We start from the raw sequence: 21,515 nt of genomic DNA on the forward strand, positions 1-21,515 counted from the left end.
GAAGGTGTCAGAAGGAAAGCCTCCTTACCTGTCTGTCTGTGAGGTGACACCACTATGATGTCCATGAGGCCCTCCACATTGGCCAGCACCGTTTCCTTGTTACGGCCGGTGTGTTTGTCCACCCGCTGGATGGACTTAGTCTGCCAGTCCGTCCAGTAGATCCAGCGGTCTTGCTGCGAGAGTCGGGAGAAAGGGGTTAGAGGGGAGGACACCGGCTTCAACTGGGGAAACGAGGGAGAAGAAGAGAGGAGAGGAAAAACACAGACAAGGAGAAGGGGGATGGGAGGAAGAAAAGGGAGGGAGGGAGAGGAGGAAGAAAAATGAGGGTCAGAGTGGAAGGGAAGTAAAGAAATGGTTAAGTTGAATGAGTTCAGTATGAGTTGGAGGACGAAGAGACGACCACTGAGAGTCACACGGTGAGCCGATGAGTGAAAGAGAGCAGGTGAGTGGAGGAGGCAGCCAGGAGGAAGGGTCAGCCCAGTGATTCACAGCTGAAGACGAGGAGGGGAGGGGGGGTTACCTGTGTGAGGGCGAATGGGTGGGACACGGGGCTGACAAGGACTTGACGCAGTTTCCCGTTCAGGTCTGAACTCTCAATCCTGTCCAAGTGGGCGTCCACCCAGAAGATCCTGCAGAGAAACATCACAAATTCATACATTTTCTTGGTAAAAAAAACCTAAAGTTTGTTTTGTTTTAAAAATTGTACACATATTTTAATGGAATTATATTTCGGAGCCTCTCCTTCCTCCTGATACGAACAAGCCGTCTTGGGCCATTCAAAGGTCAGACCTTAGCCACGATTGGCTGACAGTATTGGGAATGACCGCATAGCCCCTCCCCCTCGTGTGCGATCCCACGTGGGGGAACGGCCGCGCTGCACTGTCACTCCAAAGTTGTAAAAAACATGGCCGCTCTAGGATCGGTTATTCGGCCTTCTATGTACGAGCCAGAATCGCCAGGAGGTATCGGAACGGTTGAAATCTTTGACTACAAGCTCGTGCAAGAAGGCAGCCTGAGGTGAATGACGGTGAATGACGATTTCAGTGAAAGCAAGGTTCTATGTAGAAACCCGCAGCTGTTCTGAACGGCCCATTTCAGAGGCGACCTTTTTAAACATGTAAGTCTGGAAAAACAGAATTATGTAGTTTTCAGTTTTTCACTGTGAACAATAAACACCCAAAAACGTGAAAACCATGAAATATATGAGAATATCCATTTGACAGATATGCCCCCTTTAAATGAAAGCATGGTATCAAGCTAAAAGTAGCATGTTTAAAGCAGTTTGATACTAATTCCTAACACATGGCTAATGTCATGCAATCTAACCCAATAGCTCTGCATTAAAGGGTAAATTAGTGATTTACTCAGTTACACATTGTCTTGGAAGTTTTTAACATAGCGTGCTAGATCCTTAAATCAAGTGCATACATTTCAGTATGTTCATTTGTTGTATAATACACTGGCTGCTGTTCAATCTTCAGGACTCGCTACTTGTGTTGTTGATCTGATTTCCCCTCAGGGATCATTAGATAATAAAACTTTTAGAACATCTAATCTAACTTTATTACATTACATGGCTCCTGTTTGGAAACATAAAGCAATAAAGTTATCTCCTTCCACAGACAGGCTTCTCTCTCTGACCTTCGTGTGTCGTAGTCCAGCGTGAGACCGTTTGGCCAGCCCAGGTCCGTGTTGATCAGAACCTTTCGGTCCGAGCCGTCCAGGTGAGAGCGCTCGATCTTCGCAATGTGACCCCAGTCGGTCCAGAACAGGAACCTGCAGAGACAAGGCTGAACTGGTGAGGAGACTTTCAACTGTATAAACTGTTTGCATTCATTCTGCTAACAATCCCCTTTTTTCCACAACAAGATGGAAATGCAGAAAGAACTCTTTGAGGTTGAAGCCCAGTTCACTCCCCTGTCTTACCCTTTGCTTGGGAACACTGCGATGGCTCGGGGTTCATCCAAACTGTTGTTGACCAGGACTTTGCGGCTCGTTCCATCCAGTCGGGCCACCTCGATGGTGTTGCGGCCTGTGTCGGTCCAGTACATGTTCCTTGCCACCCAGTCGACAGCCAGCCCATCTGTGGTCTTTAGGCCTTGGCTGATCACCGTCTCCATGCCAGTGCCGTCTAGGTTTGCACGCCTAAAGAATAAAATATATGTTTATATGACTTCTGACAGTGTTGGTTAATACTGTGAGCAATGTTTGCATGTAGAAGTTACTCGAGTTTTCACCTTATAACATCCAGCGTGACATCAGTGTAGTACAGTTTCGCGTCCACACTGTCGTAGTCCAGTGAGATAACGTTGTGCAGCTCGGGCACCGGTACGTGCACATCAGTGTGGTCGTTCGTGTCCAGGGAGATTCTGCGCACGCTGACGCGGTTGGAGAAGAGCAGGTACGTCTCTGGGGAGTCGTCACATGACCTGCCGTCTCCCTTGAGCAGGATGCCGGTGGGACAGGCGCAGGACGTACCGTTGGGACGAGGAAGGCACAGGTGGGTGCAGCCCCCGTTCCTCTTGCCACACTTGTTAAAACCTAAAGAGGCAGGAGACAGAGGGATTCATGCAAATCATTAAAAATCACTGAAATGAAACACAGACACCAAACAAAAATCTGTGTAGTGGATGCAGATTGTTGTTAACAAAGTGTCTAACTTTTTCTAGGCAACATATAATCTGTTGAGCTACACATAAAACATTCAACAGAAGCTATAATCAGGCAAACACAAGCAGCTTAGTTTGAGAAAAGGATTGTTAAACATAAAGCACTCAAGCAGAGATATCCTGGATTTAAGTCCTTCTATTATGATGTCCAAAAACACAGAGTCCTACACTTCTCATAATGCAACTAAATGAGCAGTGACATCTTTCAATATCCATGTTTTTAGATCCTTTTGAACATGACGATTAAACTGATTTTGATGAAAATTAATTGCAGTTAGATTGAGTGTCCTCAGGCTTACCCAGTGGCCTATCTCTGTCCACAGCCTGGATGTCCATCAGGCCTGGCAAGTTGGCTCGCACCGTGATGGTGTTGGTCCCGGTGTTCTTGTCAGCTCTCTGGATGCTGCGGCTCTGCCAGTCCGTCCAGTAGATGTGGGACCCAAGCAGGGTTAAACCGTACGGGTGCTGGACGGGAGTAACCAGGGTGCGACGATTCTGCCCGTTCAGGTCGGACAACTCAATACGCTAAAGAGGGCCAGACAGGTGTTAGATTTAGGAATTCAGCATTTCAGGTCCATGAACATTACAAGCCTTTAAAAACTCAAATCAGGGCTTTTGTCCTGTAACAATTAAAAATGTGTCGGGTCAAAGTTCACTTAAGTGTCACTACTGACCTCAGTGTGAGCGTCGGCCCACAGCAGCTGTGATCCAGCCATGTCGATGGCCAGGCCGTTGGGCCAGCCGAGGTTGTTACTGATGAGGATCACACGGTCTGATCCATCCATCCCTGAGCGCTCCAGCTTAGCGTGCTCTCCCCAGTCCGTCCAGTATAAATACCTGGAGAAGAGAGAAAGAGAGAGGGACACAAAGGTCAAGGGTCAGACAGAGTAGGACTTTTTTATCATTGATTATCATTGAAGATTATCATTGGTGGTAGGGATCATGAGCTAACAAGTCTCTTTAAGACTCTCTCAATTCATCTTTAGTGTCATCTTTAGCTCGTGTAGTCAGAGATTTTCATTGAATTCTCTGAAATGAAAAGCTACGACTCTCACCCCATCTCATTGTAAAGGGCGATGGCTCGAGGGCTGTCCAGGTTCTGCCAGACGAGAACCTTCCTCATTGAGCCGTCCAGGTTTGCAACCTCAATACGATTGGTTCCCGTGTCCGTCCAGTAGATCTTCCTGCCGACAGCATCCACGGCCAGGCCATCAGTTGTCATCAAGCCTGCAGAGAGAGACACAGAGATAGACAGGGATGACATTATGATAGAAGGAACTGGCGGAGTTAAAGAGCATTATCCATGTACGTCACCCTCCTCACCGGTAGATATGATCTCTTCCTGTGCTTTTCCGTTGATGTTGGCTCTGCTGATTTTCTTCAGCGTGCTGTCGGACCAATAGACTTTTCCTGGGAGATGTGCGACATATACATGTAAGAACACTTTCACTTGTCTTTTAGAAACAGGCATTTTAAAACTTTCAGAAGACATACAAACCTTCTTTGGGGTCGACCCCGATGGCGATGGTGTTTTTCATGGAGCTATTGACAGCCAGAACCACATCAGCAAAGTACGGGATATCCAAAGAAACCATCCTGATGTCTGTCCTCCGTGCAAAGATGAGGAAGCTGCTCATGCCTGCACATACATAAACACAACACTCATCAACACACATCACAGCAAGTTTTCCTTTTTCCTATTATAGTTTTAGAGTAAGATCTTTAGTCATTAGAGGTAAACAGAGTTTGTTTCCTACCAGGTGTGCAGGTCTTTCCGTCCGTCTGCAGGTTGATTCCGGTGGGACAGGCACAGCTGGAGGCTTTGGGAGCAGGAGCCAAAAGACAGAGGTGGCTGCAGCCTCCATTATTCACCGCACACGGGTTACGCACTACAGATGGAGACACACAAATAGACTCAGGTCAGCTACCAAATCTTTTTAGGGCAGGTTGGAGGCAAGGAATGGAAATGGGAGAAGAAGAAATTTGGGGCACGTGACTATACTGCTTTGCACTTTAACTGCTATGACTAAGGCTGAACCCTGGAGGCCGTATAACAGTGATTAGCTATTAAAATGGCTTGCATGCTGTGTGCACGTGGAAGCACACCGACCTGTCTCACGCAGTCGGTGGAACATGTGAATGTCCATGAGGTTCTCCAGGTTTTCAGCCAGTGTGTGTCGGCCCAGGCCGGTGAGCTTGTCAGCGCTCTGGATGCTCTTGGACTGCCAATCTGTCCAGTACAGCTTGTCCTTGTGTACAGTCAGACCAAAGGGGTGAGGAAGCTGGGTGCCAATCAAAACCTGTACGCAAACACAGTAGCAGAGGTTTGGTGAGAGCTGGAAACATTTATAGACTTCTGTTTACAGAGTTGATTCCATCAGCAGAAAAAAGTGAATCTCAACCAAGGATAGAGAAGCAAATTAATCCTTTATGACATCCACTAAGTTACAACAATTTCTTTATCCTATCAGACATTAACCATATGAGTATGAAGGTAAATAAAGTTACCTGTCTGTCAGAGCCATCAAAGTTGCCGAATTCAATGGTCTTCATGCCAGCATCGGCCCAGTACAGGCGTTTGGTTTCATAGTCGATGGCGAGCCCATTAGGCCACGTCAGATTGGACGAGATGATAACGATGCGACTGGAGGCATCCATTCCTGCACGCTCGATCTTTGGGTTGGCGCCCCAGTCAGTCCAGTACATGAAACTATGGAGAAAGAATAACACGATAATAATAAGAATGATTTAACACCCAAAACCTGATAAGATCCATCACAGACGAGTCAAAAACATCAACACAAGGAATAAACAAAACATAGAAAACGCAAACAAGGTATAAATAATACATATGGTATAAATAAAATATCGAAAGACATAAACACAGTAGTAAAGCAGCCTATTCAGAGCAGGAAGGCTGTTAAGAGTAAAGGGACCATGTCGGACGATCTGAGGGGCCTGGAGGTAATGTAAGGGCTTAAGAGATCTGTGATACAGGAGGGCGTCCGTCCATTCAGTGCTTTAAAAACAAACAGTGCAACCTTAAAATCAACCCTGAAGCGGACTGGAAGCCAGTGAAGCGAGGCCAGAATAGGAGTAACATGGTCCCTCCTCCTGGAATCAGTCAGAAGCCCGGCAGCAGCATTCGAGGATGACTGAGTTTGCCTTTAAGAGTTCAGGTTTATCGGTTTCTTTCTGAACCTTTAAATCATCTCACCCTCCGATCGGGTCAACAACAATGTCCCTGGGCCGGTCCAGGTTCTCCCATATCAGGACGGTCCGCATGCTTCCGTCAGCATTAGACACTTCGATACGATCTGTACCTGAGAAACAAAAGACAGGACATGACTGATTAAATATGATTGTACGTAATGAATCAGAAATTTGAAAATGTGTAAAATAAGGCTGTTTACCAGCATCAGTCCAGTAGAGCTTGTTGGTCACCCAGTCAATGGCCAAACCTGCTGGGCTCTCCAGACTGGTGTCCACCACCACCTAGACAAACAGGGACAAGAATTATTTAAAGAATGAGTGTTTTTATGTTGTTTTTTTGTTTGTTTTCTGTGACATGTCCAGGTTGCTATGGACAACAGAGATGACTAAATCTGACACAAAGTAACACAACTCTTAAACTAAAATATTCTGCAGAGCATCAGTTGCTGTTGCACTTTCAAATCAGCACCAGTAGATGGCAGAATTGCATAAACTTCAAGCCTGCAGTCTCTTGCTGCTGCTGCTCTTAGTAAAGTCTTAGGGCAGATGACGGGATTCCAGTGTTGTGTTCACTCAGACTGTAGATGTCACTGACCTCCTGCTTGCTGCCGTTCCACAGCGCTCTGTTGATGGAGTCAGTGGTGACGTCCGTCCAGTAGATGTAGCCGTCTTTGGCGTCCCAATCCAGAGCCACGGCATTGCGGACGTCAGCCAGAGGGATGACGTCATCGGACATGTCCTCTGTGTCGAAGCTGACTCGTCGGATGTCCGTCCTTCGGGCAAAAAGCAGGAACTTGTCAAGACCTGATTAAAGACCAAAGGTCTTCTGTCAGTCTTCTAGGTTTAACAGTGGGGTCAACAGTGAACACAGCAAAACAGCACTCACACACAGACAACTGGCAGCCCTTAAAGGACACATCCAGCCAAACTACTTGATTAATATCATAAATTAAAACACCGTAGAATGATTGCAGTAAAATTAATACGTTTTTAAATTACAGGGTTTGTAAGTGACATTTCATTCTATTACAAGTGGTGAAACTATTACAGACAAACTTTTTGAAAGACTCGATTTAAAAAACAAAATAGTCTATTTTAGTTCATCGCTTCTTTAGCTGCACTGAGATGTACCTTGTAATCAACTTGTCTTGTAATCCTCTGTACACAAGTGCACTTAAAAAAAAAAGAGTCTTGTTTCATCTGACAACCTTCAACTCAACTGCCAGGCGGCTCAGGAAGATTAAAAGGATTATCTTTTCCCAATTAGCTCTTAAACACTGCCTGAATGTTAAATCAGCAGAACCTTGAAGTCAGTGTAAAAACTTCTCCTCTAAACTTTAACTTGTTCACTCTTTACGAGCCGCAGGACAGATAGACTTCCTCTGGCAGAACACAGAGGTTGACATCCAAGTGTTTGTTGATAACCTCAATTTTTGTATTTTATTCCAGATTATTAAAAATTAAAAAATGTCACCACAAGGTCACAAACATGGTTTTTAAACGTGCTAATAACCTCTAAAAACTAAATAATACATATTAAATTGTATCTTATTGCATTCCATAATTTTCAAATGATAAAAAAGTAACATAAATAAACAAACATCCACTCAATTGTGAGAAATATAATAGTTGAGGGACTCACCGTCGGCGCAGTTGTGGTGGTCCACCTTCTTGAAGCCGGTGGGACAGGCGCAGGTGTACGTCTTGTTGCTGGGGAGACACAGGTGGCTGCAGCCTCCATTGTTGGTGCCGCAGCGGTTCCTGCCACCTACAGGAGAGACAGAGACACACAGCTCAGTACGTGTTGGTGTATGACGGTTTTTTTATCCGACTATGGACTTTGGTAATAATAGCAAACTTTTTTTATAACATGGGTTTTCCCATCATTCCTATTTTCATTGATGACATATTGCCCTTTTATTTACCTACTGAAACTTGAGGATGTCAAACCTACATCGCTAATATGTCCAGTGTCCAATAGTATTGTGAAGAATATGGTATAATGGAAAGTAATGGGAATATGCTTGTTTGCTTTCTGCAGTTATACTACTTCTAGTTTTCAAATGTCTGTTTGGATGTTAATCCAAAAGGCAGAGGACACGATGTTAACATGGGAGCTTTGGAAATGTTTGTGAGGTTTTTTTCCCTCATCTTGTTACAGAATGAGGTCAATCAACAACATTTCAGGAAACATGAATGTGGTAAATAGCAGAAGCATTGTGACATTGAGTATGACTTTGCCAGCAGGAGAGGCCAGATTTAGAAAGCATGCTACAGTGATACTAGCTTTCAGGCATATCATCCATGGCCCCTTCAGAGCTGGGTTTTATAAAGATTGTAAAGGCTTTACTTTTGTAACAGTGGTAAGAGACCAGGTTGTTAAACAGCAGGTTTTATGTGAAAAAACATCAAATCATGGAAATGTAACCTAACAGATTCAGGTGTCAGGTATAATAAATATAAAATTGCTGAGGTTAAACGGAGGGTATTATTCTCATTTCAAGCTTCATATTTCCCTCTGTGATACCTGTGGAGCAGCTTGGCATAATTTACAGTTAAAAAAAACTCTCACTGTTGCTCTGTGCCGTGCAGGCCCTCATAGAGCCTCTGCCTGAAGATTCAATGAGTTCTGTCTCTTTTACGCTCCTGTGAGGAATTTTCGGTTTGATTTTGGCGCCCCCTGTGGACAAAGCCGTACCTCTTATCTCTTCGCTGATTTTGTCCTGTACATGCTTAAGCGGTGGTTTTTATCAATAAATCTCATGCTGCTTTCTTTAACAGTCATATGTATCACTCACTTTAAATGTTTGCCTTGGAAAATGTAAACAAAGGCAGCGTGCAGTTTGCTTCGTCTGACACCTGCCCCCCCGCCCGCATTTTCAAGAATTAAAAATAACAATATAGAAATAATCTATCTTGTCGCAGACGGTCTGGTTTGCTTTTGTAGCTCATGTAGAGGCATCAGAATTCATTTCTGTTTCATAACCAGCGAAAAACTCTTTAAGAGCTTTAAGAAACCCCGCCCCTACAAGCCCACTTCCTTCTGATTGGCCAGCTCTCTGAAGCCGGCGTCACAAAGTGCAGCCTCAGGAGGCGTGTAGAAAAAACAGTGTGAAAGCTGGCGTTCACAGCAGCCTGCAGACTGAGCTGAGAAACCTGGGGATTACTCCAACATACTTTTACCTACAGATTTTAAACTTCACCCACATTTAGTCTGGACATCCAACATCCAACATTAGTTTGCTTCACTTGAAGGTTCTCATCTGATACAACATTAAGGCTGTATCAGTTGAGGCTGCATTAATTGATGTCATATTCCGGGTATTGATTTTCTCATCTATGTTTTGACAGGAAAGCGAATAAGTATATTTCTTAATGTAGAACGATTCCTTGAACAAATACAGAAAACAGTATATAATGAACTTCAGTCCTCTGTTTACTCAAATGTTACATTGTGCACGCTGAAGCCTCTTTGCTTTGTTTATCAGACTCGGAGATCAACTCTGTCCCTCTCAGACATGAACCCTCATGTCTCACTGAATCCTAACCCAAACAAAAGCAAAAGTGCCTGACCCTCCTCTGCCTACACAGAGGAGGCTTAAAGTTCATACTACTGTTCAGACTGTTACAATATTTTATCAGCACGATAACAAAAACTTCTCTTGGCCAGAACTCAATTTCAACATGGTTTGTTAGCAGAGAACACAAGTCTCTGCTGTCACGCTGATAAAAACACCTCGACTGGCCAGTTAACAACAGGATTTAACACTAATACAACAAATCATTCTATCATCTCTGGCTCTGCCACCGTGTGGGAAAAGTTTCCTCTTTAGTGAGAAACTTTGTTTTCCGTATCTGTCCAAAAGCAGCTCATCTCTCATCCTAAACCCACGCGGACTGTTTGAAGTTCTGTTGTTAAGCACGTCTTTCTTCTCCCCTCTGCATGACAACATTGTTAACAGCTGCAGGCTGCAAAGGTAGTTGTTTTCAGAAGTAAGTCCATTGTTCCAACCAAAAATCATTCAAAAGAAACAAACACTGACAGATTTGGAAGGATGTGGGGAGAATTAATGACCATATAAAGGAGCCTTTAGGTCTGAAAGGATACAAACAGTCTTATTTTGAAATGATGTAAAATGTAATATTGCTGCACTTCCTACTTACTGTACGGTATATTCATGTCAAAGTGTAGACATTCATAATTCTGAAGATATTCATTTAAATAAATGTCTGTTAAGTCACTAGTAATAATTTAAACACAAATCTTGTCACCCCGAGCAAGAAATAAAAATCAGCCAACAACAGGCCAGCAGGAAAGTTTGCAGTATTATAGAGGAGTTTTGGAAGGCTGGTGCAATGGATTACAACAAACAGGGAATTAAATTGGGTTCAGCTTTCTATACATAGCTTCTAATGGTGGATAAAGCAAAAATAATCTTTAAGATATAATCTTGAAGATTTTCATGGAACTTAATGAATGAGGTAACACAATGGTGATTGAGCCGATGGCCCACTGATGAAAGCCTTTGCATTTGCAGTATTACAGACTGGGTGTATGTGGCGACTTTCGCGGAAAAAATCAAAAGCGGCGCCCAGTTAGTGACGTGTTTTCCATCAGCCAGCAGTGGTTGGTCTGCCAGAGAGGGTAGGCGGAGCTAAGCGGCTGCTTTTCCGGTCTCTGCAAGTGTTGCGAGTAAACAGTAATCTACTATGTCTGAACAAACAAAGAAAAGATGGATGACTACAGATACAACTTCAACAATAAGTGAAAATCCAAAGAAAAAGAAACAGTCTAAAAAGGAAAGCGACCTTCGGCGAGGAAAATCAAGAGTTACAACTGGAGCCAACCGTGGACGTCACACATGCGACACTGTCTGGATATCTGGGAAGTGTGCTCCCGCAATTACAGTTTATCGCCATAGGTGCCGCCAAAGAGAACGAAACTGAGATCTTCGAGATTACAACTTTAAACCCATGAATCTAAAACAACTGAAAAAGCAACTGTGAATTTGAGTTTCCTTGAAAGACTTTGACTGTTGCACAGAACTAACAAAAACATCAGAATACGAGATCAAAACACAAAATGTAACATTCTCTTTACAGACTTCTTTCATGTCTTGCTGCTGTTTGTTCCAAGACAAAAACAAAGTATTGAATTCCTCCATTGTGATGCCGTTGATTGTCCTGGTTGAAGTCGCTGTTTTGTGACCTTGCTGTCATTTAATAACAATGGAAGAAATAAGAAACAGATAATAGCCCGCAGCCCGCAGCCACAACCCAGAACAGTGCGTTCAGTCGTGACACAAGCTTTAACAACGTTTCACTTCCACCTCACACTTCATTTAGCTCACATCTTTCCTATGATTCTTCCACAGAAAGTCTGTACTGACCTGCAGGCTGCCTCTGGGGGTGCAGGGTGTGGATGTCCATGGGGAAGTGCAGCTTGTTGCGAATAATCTCCTGGTTCTTGCCGGTGAATTTATTGGCACTGTTGATGCTCTTGGTGTGCCAGTCCGTCCAGTAGAGGCTGTCCTCAAACACGGTGATGGCAAACGGGTGGGGAAGGCCTGCAGAGAGGGAAACAGAGATTTTAGCACGAGGAAACAACATTTTTCATGAGAGAATGAGTTTTTACAGGGAAGTAATCATCAAAGCAAACAAACACAGGCGTTCAGTTTGACACTTTTATAATGAGCAAAAATACGATTTTTACGAGGTCCATGTGGACATTTAAGTCACTAAAGATGGAAAGAACAAATGCAGCATTTGGCTTGTTCTACCAACGCTCTCCAAACATCCTCCGCATTCAGCGCTGTGGGCTTGGCTGATGTCATATCGTCTCCATTTAGAGCTGCTTTCAATTACCCTGCCTCTCACTGGCCTGGAGCTGGTTTAGTTGTGGCCAGAGCGCCCCAAAAGCAGAAACACTCCATTGGTTTCCTTAAAGTAATGCAATTTTTCCGCCCAGAATCTGAAGGAAAGATCGAGAACAGCCTTTAAACTGGGTCAGACTGATTAAAGGGGCTCATATTAGACAGATACTGGCCAGTTCTCGTCTTGGTCTACAACTAAATATTATTTACTTTGTTAAACTGAACCTCTAAAGCGAGATTGTATCCTGAGGGACGGTTAAATTAAGGGTCTGAATGTTTTTGAAGAGTTTTTCTAGTGTTATGAGAAATAGGAACTAAATGTGTGGGATTTTTTATTGGCCTTGTGTCATATCCTAAGTACAGGATGTCTCTCATCCCTTGTTCCAAATGGGCGTCACAAAAGTTACAAGTTAGACCAATGGATCTCCCATTTGTTGTTTAACTTTGGCAACTAATACAGAGTTTCAATGTAAAATCAAATCTTCGATGGGAACATTATTGCAGAAACGTGTCTCAAAAGTTGGCTGCGTTTGTATTTAGCGTTGACGATACGATTCTGCGACTACTTTTATCTTAGTTCAATTTGTTGACTTGCGCTGAAAACTGTTTGCACCAGTGTTTACAGCCCATAACAGTGCAACCATGGCCTAAACACTAACGTGTTACAGGGAACTCCTCGCAGATTTGTCTCCATTGGGAACATCTGTTCAGGGTGACTCTTCCACACTCGCAAAAATTAACGTCCTCTTTCTCCCTCCAGCTTAATCCTCCTCTGTTGAAGTAGCTGCAGAGCCAGTAAGATGAGAGCGGCGGATGGATGGAAAAAGTGATTTCTGCTGCTACATGGAGCTGTGGTGGTGGTGTCGGTGGAGGGGGTGTGGTAAGCATGCCGGCGCAGGGCTTTTAAAACACTGCTGCTCATTTAATGATAGTGTTTTATAGCCGGCATAAATGTCAAGTGGTAAATGGCTAAAACTGGAGAGAGACCAGAATAATAATGAGCCATGAGGATTAGAGTAATGGTGTGTGTGTGTGTGTGTGTGTGTGTGTGTGTGTGTGTGTGTGTGTGTGTGTGATTGTAAGCTCAATGGACTGAAGTTTTCTAATTCATCCATTTATTTATTTTATGAGCAACAAAATATTTGTTTAATGCCCCTGTGGCGCAGGTGACCGAGCCTAGATTAGTGTGGATGAGTGAAGGACTTTTTCCACTTCAGCTCGCCTACAAAACAGAAAGAATGTTACCAGAAATATTTCGCTGTCAGCGTGAGTAGTTCAGTGGGAGAAGCGGATGGCTGATTTGAATTGAAAGGCAGATTTTGCAGAACATGGGAAACACTGCACGGGCTGCTTGCTATTAAAATGTGTCTCTGCTTTCAGGGTACTGACAATGGTTCAATGACACGACAGATCAAAGAAATGTATTGGATACACAAACTTGGATCCTAACAGCATGCGTGTTTAAACTGAGTTTCTGGGACAAGTATTCTGGACTATTGATGCTTTTGCAAGATTCTTGATGCTGTAAATAGTCTTCTAATACTTCTAGTATTATTTTCCATTCATCCATTATCTTTACCGCTTACCCTGCTCAGGGTTGTGGGGCGGCTCGAGCCTACCCCATGGACTGATGGGCAGTCAATCACAGGGCTGACACATAGAGACAGACGACCTTTCACACTCACACCTTTGTGCAATTTCACCAATGAACCTAACAAGCACGTCTTTAGACAGGAAGCGTACCCACGCATGCACGGGAGAACATGCAAACTCCACACAGAAAGACCCCCTACATCTGAACTGGGATTCAAACCAGGAACCTTCTAGCTGTGGGCATCAGCGCTATTTCATTTTATTCTATTAAATTATTACTTTGTGTATGACTATCTACATTTTGAAACGTTGAATTTACGTTGTTTTCAGTACTTGGATCTTGGTAACTACAATTGTGAACTGCATTTCCCATGAGTACTTGCATGGCAAAAAGCAAATATACTTTGTTGTCATCCTAAGTCCTGGCTTAACGACAGAGCTCTTTATCATTTAATACTGGAAAATAAATCACGAATGTGTGGTACAGTACCTACCCACTTTTGGCACCTGAGCATTGTGTCCTTAATAGGGCTTAGCAGTGTGTAGATTGCTGGGTGATGAGTTTCAGTACCAATCCCAAAACATTCATACCTTACGTTGAGATAGTGTGTTTATCTACCGACACTCTTCTGAAATTGACCAAAAGAAGCCAATGTTCTTAAATGTTGTCTAACTACAAGCGGCCACAAACCAGACAAGATATCACATTTAAAACTACATAAAACACAAGGAGGAAGCTTGTGCACATGTTCCTTGTCCCTCCTCCTCCTCACACAGGTGTGTGTGAGGTGATACTGGCAGAATGTGTGTGTTCTCTGATCTTATCCCAACATGAGGGAGACAACAGTGCACCCTCTTCCCTCCTTGAGTCATCCACAGCCACCAGGCGCCTAGTTTTGATACGGTCACCTTCTCCCTTGTCGTCGCTGCGCCCCCACCCCACTCGCTGCTCTTTTTTTTTTTCCTTTCCCGGGACAGCTGGAGGAGCAGCTGCAGGCCGACAGGGCATCAAACGTCCCACCCAGCCTTCCCAGTAATGTCCGCTTTAATCTACATGTGGCACCTCCCTGTCCTTTCACGCCTCCACTGAATCTGTCACACTCTCTGTGTGCAGGTCATCAGAGACACGACGTCGACTCCAGCTGGACGGATAACTGCTCGGGTCAGAGTGTGATGGACTTCTAAACGAGGAAAGTTTAGTGCTCATCTTTTTTCAAACTTTTATTTCTTTAATAGCATTCCTGCTGGTCTGTTGCTTTTAACCACAGTCCCCACAGTAAAACTAATGGAAAGGTAGAGCTTGATCTAAGAAACTGAACAATGTAAGGGAGGAAGTTAAGAAGTTTTTCAGTCGTCAGCAGCCAGAAAATAGAGACAGTCACGACTGAAAGGACACCACGCAAGTATTGGCTTGATGGACAGGTTTTGCTGCTTGTGGAAGGTGGATCTCCATCATTGCCCATGATTTCAACGTGGTGTCACATGTTCAAAACATCATATATGTTTGCCGTGGTGCTCTTATCCCTTGTATGGGCCTAAATGAACTCAAGGCTAAAACCAGCTGTCAGTGCAGTCAGGCCTGCGGTACGTCAGAGTGCAAACTTACATTTCAACATAAGCTTGTTTTAATTCTTAAAACAATGAAAGCAATACCTTTATTATGTTCGCCTATTTACTCTTATAAATGTAATGAAAATAAGAAAGAGGTTGTTATATTTGGACAACCGATCCTCATGGATGACTGTGCTGCTGCTCTTGGCCCTCGAGCTCCCCACAAATGTCCATCTGTTTTGACAGTTCTTTTAAATTCGGGAAGCAGATCACCTCAGTTGTTAAAAGCTTCTTTCAGCTAAGACGCCGCGCTAAGGTAAAGCCTCATCAAATAGCAGTCCATGCCTTCATTACATCCCGGCTCGATTACTGCAACTCTCTGTATGTGGGTGTAGAACAGTCGCCTCTGCGGCGTCCTCAGCTTGTGCGAAACGCTGCCGCACGTCTGCTCACTGGGAGGAAAAAGCATGACAGTATTACGCCAATTGTGGCCTCTCTTCACTGGCTCCCTGTCCGTTTCAGGAGCGATTTGGGGATTTTGTTGATTGTTTTTAAGATTTTAAATGGCTCCGTCTTATCTTGTCAATCTCCTGCAATGCTATACCCCAGTTGGAGCACTTAGGTCAAACAACCACTTGCTCTTAGACGTCTCAAGAGCAAGACTGAAAAATAGAGACGATGGTGCCTCTGTGGTAGCTGCTCCTAAGCTATGGAAGAGCCTACCTCTCCACATAAGACCTGCCCAGTCGCTTGAAATTTTTAAGTCGACGCTAAAGACCCATCTTTTCTCGATGGCCCTTAATTCCAGTTGAGCTCGACTCTTCCTATTTTACCTTATACCGTCAAACAATTCTTTTAAATGTATTCTGTTTTTCGGTTTTATCACTGCTCTTATCTGTTTTATTCTATGATTTTATTCTTCTGTTTTATTTATTTGAGTATTTGTGTAACATTGTGTATGTGTATTAAATTGGTTGTACAGCACTTTGGTCAACCTGAGTTGTTTTTAAATATGCTCCATAAATAAACTTGGTGGGTTTAGAGGTAGAGAATGGTCCTGAATTATTTCTTTTAAAATATAACTAATAGAGCTCCTGAAACATTTAGGTGGATTGATTTAAAATGACTGATCCATGCTCCCCTAAAGACGAACCCTTTCCAAGTTCCAACTACTCTACTCTACCAGCTAAACAAATTACAGCTCTGCTGGAGGTAACCCTTCATATTTATATGTACACATATCTTAATACAGGGCAATAGATTTTGACCTTAATGAGAGTTTAAGATTTACGATCTGTAGGATGAGCTGGTGTCCACAAGGGGGCGTGGTTTCTTTAGTCCAGCATCAATAAATCCTATAGAATGATTGCATGTTGAATGTACCCACATGGAGCAGCAAACTAAAGCATCACTGCACAAACAGCATTTGTCCTCAAGCAGATCTATGATCACATCCATACACACAAACACACACTGAAACACACACACCTCTTCCTGTCCTCTGCCTCAAGGTGCGCAGGTGTGCAGGATGTATAGCGAGGTTATCTGCAACACCCGCCTTCTGTCCGGCTCCAGTGACAGAGGAGCTGGCACACATCCAGCTCACACACACACACACACACACACACACACACACACACACACACACACACACACACACACACACACTCAGAAAACTATAGGTGTAGGGAGACAGACACTCGTTAACATTCCTGCGCACAGCGGCTCAGAATGTAACTATGCACACACTCTTACACACACACGTCCCATTTGTCCTGCGTGTTGTCTGAGCAAACAGAGGCTGCGGAGGAAGGACAGGGCCAATTACAGCCTTTTATCCTGAGAGCACACATCATTAAGGAGAGCTCACGGCGCTGATGGCACGCACACACACTCATCACACATTTCCCCTGTCCCTCACTCTTAAAATACTCTTGATCGTCACTGATGTGCTTCAAAACTCATTTTTCACTTCATTTAAAAAAAAAGAAGAAAAATCCCAAAATGAAAGGAGCAGCAGTAACATGCGCCCACGCAGGAGTAATTCTAATAAATTATTACTCTAATAAATCATTGTTCACATGGACGTTTTGTGGCTGCTGTAAAAAGATTTCTTGACCTTGAAAACATCCATTTACGATTTGGGATTTACTTTATGCCTGTTAGTTTTACAGTCTCTGCTAAGAAATCATCTCTGTCTTCTGGTTATAGACCTCAGGATCCCATAAAAATACAATCAGTTCTTGGATGCGTTTCTTTTTACAAGGCAGGCAGTCCAACATTTTGTTCCCGCTAATGGTGCGCTGTTAAACCGGATGAAAAAAAAAAAAATGATTAGGCAAATATTTGAAGGGACATGGATGACTGTGTAAAGCACTTTCAGCCTGCGGTAGAAATTAAACATTGATTCACTGCAGTATATTTATCTTACATTGGAAATCCAGCTTGTTAAGTTTGCATAAGTAACTGCTTTAAGGTTTGCTGTCCCTGCTTAGCTTCTGCTCCTCATGTACATGAACGATCAGGGCTCCCACTCTTTTTAACAAATCATTTTCCAGGAACTTTCCAAGACATTTTCCAGGAGTTTTTCTTGACAATACAGGACAGCACTTGCTCGTAAACGGTCGTATAATTTACCAGTCGGCCTAGTACTGATACATATAACCCCAGTTCAATCTGAGTGAAGCTAAAGTAAATTAAAATTTTCCAGGAAAACATAATTTATCTCCAGGATATTTGGTCATTTTAATCAATTCCCAGTCTCTAAATTTCCAGATTTTCCAGGATGCATGGGAACCCTAACAATAAGCTGGTCTGGTTGTATTGCTATCACCGCCCAGCCAGCAGGACAGTGATCAGGGTGTCCTGCTGGCTGCTGGTTTCAAGATTATTTGACAGGACAGCTAAAGAGACGCAGAAACTATTGGTAGGAGAGAGTGTGGACGACAAGCAGCAAGGGGACAAGGGCTGGAGTCACACGCAGGGCCGGTGCAGCGAGGACTTAGTAGAGTGTCCACCCCATGTCCGGGGACTAACAGGGATAAACCTGCGCCTCCAGATCAAGAGGCCTGCTCAGCTTTATGTTTTCTGTATGGTGTCTGTGTGTGTGTGTGTGTGTGTGTGTGTGTGTGTGTGTGTGTGTGTGTGTGTGTGTGTGTTTGCATTTCAATGGTAGTTAGCACACAAGCTCTTAAATGAAACTATGGCACTGATTAACTCCACTTAATATAACGTAGTTTTGTATCTGCCTGCTACATCCTATATTCAGTCCCTTATGTGTGTGTAACTTAAAGTGATCATCTTGAAGATTTTCATTTAAATAAATGTCTGTTAAGTCTGGACGTCACATATGCAACACTGTCTGGATATCTGGAAGTGTGCTCCCGCAATTACCTATTATCGCCATAGGTGCCGCCAAAGAGAACGAAACCCACCCACCATAAACACACTAAACCTACACATTAAGGATAGAAGTATAAATTCATAGCTTCCTCTTCAAAATGTATAAGCGGAAAGAAAAAGCTCAAAGTTTCTGAACAATGTTCCAGCTCTGTCTCTAATAAACAGCACGTCTGAGCCAGAAAAGACAGGTAACAGACGTGATCTCACCGTGGCTGATGACGGCTTTGCGGTTGCGTCCATCCAGGTCAGCCTTCTCGATGACATGGTGCTTGGCGTCCACCCAGTACATGCGGCGTCCGGCGTAGTCGATGGTGAGTCCGTTGGGCCAGAACAGGTGTGTGTCTGCGATGACCCGCCTGTTGGAGCCGTCCATGTTGGCGTACTCGATGCGAGGTGTGTTTCCCCAGTCGGTCCAGTAGATTTTCCTGAGTTGGGACAGTCACGGATAGTTTAATTGTTTCCTGTTGTTTACTTGCTCTCAGGAGGTAAACAGATTGTTGTCAGTATTTATAACGCGCCAGATGTCTCGTATAACAAAAACTCTCCTCTGTGTTCGACATTCACGTCCTTCATCATCGCTCATCAGCTCTGACCGACCTCAGAGGGAGAACTACTTTTTTTAATATTTTTCAATTATCCCATGCAAATGAGATACATAATAAGCTGAATGAGTTTTGTAGCTTATAAAATTTCTCTGGGGCTTCATCCAAAGCTGTCCTGCCTCTGCAGAGTATGAAACAAACTGCTGGCCCTTTCATGAAATGCTTGTTCCACACAGATGCTCGCCTGTGGGCACTGCTGTGCTGCCAAACTTTAATCCCTGCTTTGCTGCTACACTACAACTGGGACACATCCAGGGGGGATATGTATATATGAGAGTGTGGAACTTTGGAACAATCTGTCGAGCAGTTTGTGTGTGTGAGCGTGTGTTTGGACTCTTACCCCTCTATGGGGTGCAAGGCGATAGCTCTGGGCTTCTCCATGTTCTGCCACAGCAGCACTTTGCGGTGCGTCCCGTCCAGGTTGGCTACCTCGATACGGGAAGTCCCCGAGTCTGTCCAGTACAACTTGTCATGGATCCAGTCTATGGCCAGTCCACCTAAAGGAGAGAAAACCAATATTACCCTAATTAGCGTAATAAGTTCATATTTTTTAGACATGTTTTGGCAATGCAACATCCTGTATCCTGCCAATAAAGCACAAATTAAAAGGGAGAATAGACCTAAATTTTATTGTTTTTCTGGTTTCCTTAAAGGAATAGTTAGACATTTAGGGGAATGCACTTTAATGCACTTTGCCAAGAGCAAGATGAGAACATCGATACCACTCTAAACTTGAGGCAAAAGTTCAATTGAATTGAGGGAGAGAGAAAAATGCAGGAAAATGAAGCAAAAACAATCAGGCAAGAGGGTGAAGCAGATCACATGGACGGAGAGTTCAAAGACTGAAAATGAGAGAAAAAGAAAGCAAAATAAAGTATGAACAGTATTGATGTCATTCTGCTGAGCTCATATATGAACAAGGTGATGGATGAAGCGAGTGAGAGCCGAACAGAGAGCAGCAGACTTTAATAAATTGGATGAAAGATTAATGAGCCTGCTGTCCTACATTTGAACCTCGGCTGCTGTACCCACCTGGGCTCTCCAGACCGGTGGAGACGACCTCCTCCACGTTGGAGCCGTTGAGATTGGCCTTCATGATGCGGTCCAGGGTCACGTCGGACCAGAAGACCAGCTCGCGGCTGTGGTGGAAGTCCAGGGCGATGGCATTCTCCAGATTGTTGAGCAGCAGGGTGTATTCGGAGCGATGCGGCAAAACCTGGCGGATGTCGATGCGGTTGGCGAACAGCAGCACGGGCTCAGGACCTGAAGGAGGACGGAAAGACAGACAAGGATGGAGATAGTGTGAGTTAAAGAGGAGGCTTATGAAAAGAGAAGCCCTTAAACCTGCTAATGGCCAGATGGGGGTGACTTCATTGGTTGCAAAAAGAAGTCAGATTGTATAAATCCAGTTGGGAAAACAAGCCTACTTCCCAGTTGACTAATTAAGTAAAAATAGTAGATCTTACAGTAAATCAATTATAAAGCACGGTATGTTTTAGAAGGCATCTACCTGTGAGTGACATGTCGCTACGACAACAGCCTGTCAACCAGGATAGACACATAGCAATGGGTGGCAACCCAAATATGGTCATTTGTGGTCACAAGATGGCTACGGCTTAAATGCCGAGCTTGAGGCTGAAAAAAGGGGGTTCACAAACTAATGTCTGCTGTCATGGCTGCTTAATCCACTTCGTTTTTACACTCCTTGAGTGAAACATAAGGTAAAAGTTGGATGGCAACCATAGAGAGACAAAAAAGTCTGAGCTAGGGCTGACGGTCACTTTTAATAACAGCGAGCATTAATCTCACTGGAGGTGAAGGTCTGGGTCTTGGCGGCTGCCTGACAGACAGTCCTGACCTGGATTTAACTCTGCTCTGCAGCAGATTGATGGGCTGCGGTACCAGGACTGCACTCTTACCTTTGCTGCATATCTAAATCTAGTCCAGACGCTCCAATTGAGCCAGCCTCATTTTGAGTCCAAGACCCCGGGGCAGAGGAACGGATACAGTTACTGCTGAAGCAAATATAAACACTATGCAACCGTGTTTTCATTGGAGGTCAAACCCCGGCGACTCTCCGCGGTCACATGTCAAGGTTGAAATACAGTACAGCGGTTTTTACCCAGAGCTTTGCAGCTGCGCTTGTCAGGTCGGAGCTCGTAGCCCTGAACGCACCAGCACTGGAACCCTCCCTCCGCGTTGGTACAGCCCTGGCTGCAGTAGCCTTCTTCGGCACATTCGTCCACATCTGGAACAGACCACAGAGGCAGCAGACATGAGGGGAAGGGACAGAGAGATGTTGGGTCACACTCACGAAGGGGTTAACAGTGAATTTAAGATGCAAATCGAGGTGGGCAGAGGCCTTAAGGTGGAAAACTCATTCGCACTTTTGGATCACATTCACATCCTCCTTCTTGTTGCACCTCTTATACTCTCAGTGAATTCTTGACCTTGCAAACACATCCTTTAGAATCTGGAAACAAATATAAAGTATATGTGGTTGTGTGTTCTTGAGTTTTAAAACTCTGGTTATAACACTTTCAACTGTTGGCAAAAACCCCAGATTCTGGTCCACACCAAATTCTGATCAATCATTTCTCAGTCGGAAGCTG

The 21,515-nt window shown here is 44.0% G+C and overlaps 1 protein-coding gene across 1 annotated transcript in view; it reads right to left on the reverse strand.

Moving 5' to 3' along the window:
* The window catches only part of lrp4 (low density lipoprotein receptor-related protein 4), a 130,988-nt gene that overhangs the window by 8,892 nt on the left and 100,581 nt on the right, over positions 1-21,515 (reverse strand). Inside the window, exons 11-32 of the mRNA XM_069657494.1 lie at positions 21,026-21,151; positions 19,936-20,166; positions 19,244-19,400; positions 18,509-18,726; positions 11,273-11,449; positions 7,525-7,650; positions 6,478-6,686; positions 6,083-6,164; positions 5,887-5,992; positions 5,178-5,379; positions 4,780-4,969; positions 4,427-4,558; positions 4,168-4,308; positions 3,993-4,079; positions 3,725-3,896; positions 3,344-3,506; positions 2,969-3,194; positions 2,238-2,541; positions 1,927-2,145; positions 1,642-1,776; positions 521-629; positions 29-221 (exon numbers count right to left, since the gene is read on the reverse strand). Coding sequence (XP_069513595.1) covers positions 29-221; positions 521-629; positions 1,642-1,776; positions 1,927-2,145; positions 2,238-2,541; positions 2,969-3,194; positions 3,344-3,506; positions 3,725-3,896; positions 3,993-4,079; positions 4,168-4,308; positions 4,427-4,558; positions 4,780-4,969; positions 5,178-5,379; positions 5,887-5,992; positions 6,083-6,164; positions 6,478-6,686; positions 7,525-7,650; positions 11,273-11,449; positions 18,509-18,726; positions 19,244-19,400; positions 19,936-20,166; positions 21,026-21,151 — 3,705 coding nt within the window. The remainder of the gene's footprint in view (positions 1-28; positions 222-520; positions 630-1,641; positions 1,777-1,926; positions 2,146-2,237; positions 2,542-2,968; positions 3,195-3,343; positions 3,507-3,724; positions 3,897-3,992; positions 4,080-4,167; positions 4,309-4,426; positions 4,559-4,779; positions 4,970-5,177; positions 5,380-5,886; positions 5,993-6,082; positions 6,165-6,477; positions 6,687-7,524; positions 7,651-11,272; positions 11,450-18,508; positions 18,727-19,243; positions 19,401-19,935; positions 20,167-21,025; positions 21,152-21,515) is intronic.

Source organism: Semicossyphus pulcher, unplaced genomic scaffold (assembly GCF_022749685.1).
Source record: "Semicossyphus pulcher isolate SPU_LCO1_2020_fin unplaced genomic scaffold, fSemPul1.0.p SCAF_1, whole genome shotgun sequence".
In the NCBI taxonomy this organism is placed as follows: Eukaryota; Metazoa; Chordata; class Actinopteri; order Labriformes; family Labridae; genus Semicossyphus; species Semicossyphus pulcher.